General features: G+C 41.2%; 1 protein-coding gene across 1 annotated transcript; it reads right to left on the reverse strand.

The window, feature by feature from the left end:
* Positions 1-335: 335 nt before the first annotated feature.
* On the reverse strand, positions 336-3,358 carry Il9 (interleukin 9). Its single transcript, XM_015488783.2, has 5 exons — positions 3,211-3,358; positions 3,055-3,090; positions 2,937-2,969; positions 1,565-1,696; positions 336-455 (listed from the first exon to the last, which is right to left on the reverse strand). Exons 1-5 carry the CDS (start codon positions 3,322-3,324, stop codon positions 336-338), a joined length of 435 nt encoding a protein of 144 aa, XP_015344269.1. The 5' UTR covers positions 3,325-3,358.
* Between the last annotated feature and the right edge of the window lie 722 nt (positions 3,359-4,080).

Genomic DNA, 4,080 nt, shown 5'->3' on the forward strand with positions numbered 1-4,080 from the left:
TAATTAAAAAAAAATAACTGTACCCTTCAGTCCTGGTCATGGTTCAAGAGTCTCCAAGTCTATGTTCAGAATCATGCATCTTTTCATTATGGGTTCTTTGATCCATTCTACCCCCTGGCAAAGTCCAGGCAGCAAGGAATGAATAAGCAATGAACAAGCACTCCATGACTAGCTTGTGTTCTTTCCCCATAATATTTATTGCAAAATAAAGACAAAATTTAAAACAAATGACCACAACTGATTTCGATTTAGAGTAGCTTACTTGATTTTTAATTTGCAACAATGTAAAGAGAAAGTATTAAAATTCCATAAATAGAATAAATAATATTTCATTTTCACAGTTGGCTTTTCACCCCTGTCATCTTCTCTTTCTGGAATGTTTCCAGGAGACTCCTCAGAAATGTCTCCATGTTGCCTGGTGTGGTTTGGTTGCATGGCTGTTCACAGGAAAAAAACTGCAGATAGAAGTGGACAAGGATAGAGTAACTCAGCAACGTGGAACCAAGGAGCCCCGAGACCACCTGCCCAGAGCCTGAGAAAGGACAGCAGGAAGGGGCTCAAGATCTGGAGCAAATAGGTGGGGAGGTCCAGGCTGGCTAGCATTTCATGAACACATTGGATGTGCCTGGCTCTGGGCTAGGACTTCAGGGGTCTTTTCAAACATACATGGGGCCAGTAAATCCCCCCAGTTAGAAAGAACCTTTTCCTGGAATTTTTTGAGGGCTAAAATGCATCATTAACCATTTTAGTTGTCCTTCCAAGGTCATTTTATAACATAATAACTAAAAGTCAGACTTTGGGGAGGTCACATAGACCTAAGTTCAAAACTCAACTCTGCTACTTAGTGAACAGATAGCATCAGGCAACTTAGTTAACTTTCCTAAGCTTTAGTTTCCTCCTCTCTTCAAGAGAGGGTGATAAACCTAACAATTGTCCTAAGGCAGGTACTCAGTAAAAGAGTACATATTAAGCACTTAGAACTAGATTAGAAACACATACAACTAAACGGAGCTCTGGGCTTTCAGGCCTCTGTGCTCTCCGGCAAATGTGAATATAAAGGAAGGCAGGGAGGTTTGGCAACACCCACCCCAGCAACTAGGACTTACGCTGAAGAATGTATTGGTAGGCATTGAGGGCAGGTGGTGATATGGGTGTGTTTTCCTTTAAAAATGTTTTTTAACCAATTAAGAATTCTCCTTTAACTTATAGGCCACCACAGCCATTTGGTTAGCAAATGGAATGTTTAAGATAATTTAGGATTGCGTGGGCTACAGCCCTGATTCTCCCGATTGTAGCTTCTAATTACAATCAGGATGGATTCTTTCATTATCCAATAAGCAGGGAGAAGAAAATGGCCATGTTGGTGTCAGCGTTTCTTTTTTTTTTAAACTAGGCAACAATGAACTATCTGGGGCAGATCTCATTTTGATTCTATTGTTTCTGATTGAATTTCATAGATCTCCCTTTGTCAACCTTGAGCTACAATTCTAACTTGATCATCCTTTCTCATTCAATCAGAGCTAGCATTAACATTCACATAAAAATCACATTCACATAAACTCACTGGACACTTGTTGTTCTTTAGGATGGCAACCGATCTTTTCACCCGAAGGAAAACCTGCGAGAATTTTGTTTTCTGTGTGGCATTGGTCATCTGGGACAGCCCCTCCTGGAAGCACGGTGTGCTGCAGTTGTCCTGGCAAATAATACGGATTTGTGAAAAGAAATGCTCCCGGGACAATTTTGAGAAGGAATCACAAAGAGAATGGTTTTTAGAGAGTATTTTAACTTAACCAGTGTAACCCGAGTTAGCACTATTTTTTGATAGGGCCCTTGTCAGTCTAGGAAACGATCTTCAATATTTCAAGATATAGCCAAGATTTCCAGCATGTTCCATCTAGGAAACATGGGGCCGGTAAGCGCTGGCAAACAAGTAGTTCTACTTTTTTCCACTGATGTCCCTCGCTTCAAGTCTAGCCCCAGTGAGTTTGAAAGAATGGAAAAAGGAAAAGCCTTTTCACACCAGCCAATGGGATGTGGCAATGAATCAAGGCTAAAGTCCTGCACAGAGGGCTGGACAGGGCTCTGCTTTTTATGCATAGTTCTGCTTTGCTTCTTCTCAAATAATGGATAGCCCACGAAGCATGTGATTTTGACTTCTTCTGGGATGAAAAGCTTAGGTTCTTCCAGCCCAGCTTGAGAGAGAGAGAAGGAGGAGGGAGAAAGCACTGTCTCCTGGGGTCAGTCCCCCCACCCTACCAAGGGCTGGAATTAGGAATCAGAACATTCCTTCCCCTTCCCTCCCTGCCAAAGTGGGGAGCTTCTCTCTGGAAGCCCCTGGCAGCCCTGCCACCCACCACCTCAGACATGCTGTTCTCCTAGGGGGTGGTTCAAACCATGGGACAGCCACCTAAATCAGTTAGGGAGACTTTTGGGAACAAGGAGGGTGGCAGAGGGAGAAGGGAAAGAGGGAGGGAAAGAAGAAAGGAGGGAGGAGACGTAGAAGACAGGTAATGCCAGATAAAAGATAGAGTGAGCATTTTGCTTACATTGTTCCATAACCCTATAGTTATCAGCAGGTGGATTAGAAAACAGTATGACCCGACCTATATGTGATTCATTATATTCTTAGTTCCAGTTTGATTTCATTGGGCACATGGCCAATCATCTAAAAAGATAGTCGATATATATTTTTAAATACTGAAAAGCATTCAAATTTCTCAAGGGCCATAAAATAAAGTACAAAGAAATGTATATAGTGTATAATTTCAAAAGCTTGGTTGTAAGAGGGAATATTAATCTGTATTAATGTCAGGGTTTTTGCCATTAAGGAACAATTTCTAATTTAAAATATCAAATATAGCTATTTATTTTTACTTCAAAGTTTAAAAACCCAGAATCAAGATTATCTACCCCGCACCCTGCCCCATACTTACAGAAGGGATGGGCAGACACAAACAACTGGTTACCTGAAAAAGAGAAATTTCTGAGTGAAGATTCCAGATACAAACACTGAAATTACTTTAGAAAGTTCTCAAAAGAGCGTTCACTCACATTGGCGCTGCAGCTACATTTCGAGGTTGAGTCTTCCTAGAGTAGATAAGGATATGATAAGCCACAGTGAATGGTGTGTTTTTCATCGCCTGGAGGGACCTACCGCCATGTCTGCCTCAGTCTTTCCCACAGGATCCCTGCAGCCCAGCAGCCTACCTTCAGCTTCTGGAGGAGGAAGTCAACATCCCTGATTCCTGCCGAGGTGGAACACCTCTGGCTGGCCACAGAGCACAAGAGCAGGGTGGAGGCGAGGATGGTGCCCAGAAGCATCTTGACTGGGAACTGGAGCTCAGCTTGCAGACACCTTCCAATCTACTCCTATTTAAAGCTCCTTTCAAACAGGGAAAACCCCTGACATCAAACTGATACCAAGGGCCCACTTTTTCTCTGTAAGTTGGGGCGACTTGATATTAAAAAAAAATCACACTGAGTCACTTGACAAAGATTATGTGGTGCCAGGAAATATCATTCCTCAGAAAAGATACTTTTCAAAAGGTTGGGTTTTGAAATACTTAAGGAAAAGTTAAAGATCTAAAAATCATAATTTTCTTTCTTATTTTTTTTTTAAAGATACGGATTCTGGTTGTGAGAGTTAGAAGACTTTCCATGAAAGCTCAGGTCTGTGTTTTCCCTTTTTACATCATTGAAAATGCTGATGTAATAGCCAGTCCTGGGTGTTGAAATGAAGGGGACAGAAGGATGATGAGTGACAGGGCAGGATACACTTCCATCTGTTAGGGTTTTCCTTTAGGAACTGTGGCCTTGACCTTACTATACTTTATTACCAAATCTTCATGCCTTTCAGGCCCTGGGTGAAATTCCTGTGCAAATTTGACAAGAATTCTTCTGAGCAGGTGTATGAAAGAGGAAATTTTCTTTTTCTTTTCTTTTTATACAAATGTTTTATTAGAGATGAATATTTTATTTTAGTGCATTATAGTTAAAAATAATATTGACATAATTATACAAGAGTGGAATATAATTTGCTCCAATTCAGTTCCCAGCACTTCCCCTTTCCCTCCCCTC

This window comes from Marmota marmota, unplaced genomic scaffold (genome assembly GCF_001458135.2).
Source record: "Marmota marmota marmota unplaced genomic scaffold, marMar, whole genome shotgun sequence".
In the NCBI taxonomy this organism is placed as follows: domain Eukaryota; kingdom Metazoa; phylum Chordata; class Mammalia; order Rodentia; family Sciuridae; genus Marmota; species Marmota marmota.

Bases quoted from the DNA above. Each gene is read 5' to 3' on its own strand.
- Il9 (XM_015488783.2), bottom strand. From the start codon at position 3,324: ATGCTTCTGGGCACCATCCTCGCCTCCACCCTGCTCTTGTGCTCTGTG. The intron at 3,091-3,210 runs GTAGGCTGCTGG...TATCTACTCTAG, and splicing joins TCCTCCTCCAGAAGCTGAAG to GAAGACTCAACCTCGAAATG. The intron at 2,970-3,054 runs GTGAGTGAACGC...TCTCTTTTTCAG, and splicing joins AATGTAGCTGCAGCGCCAAT to GTAACCAGTTGTTTGTGTCT.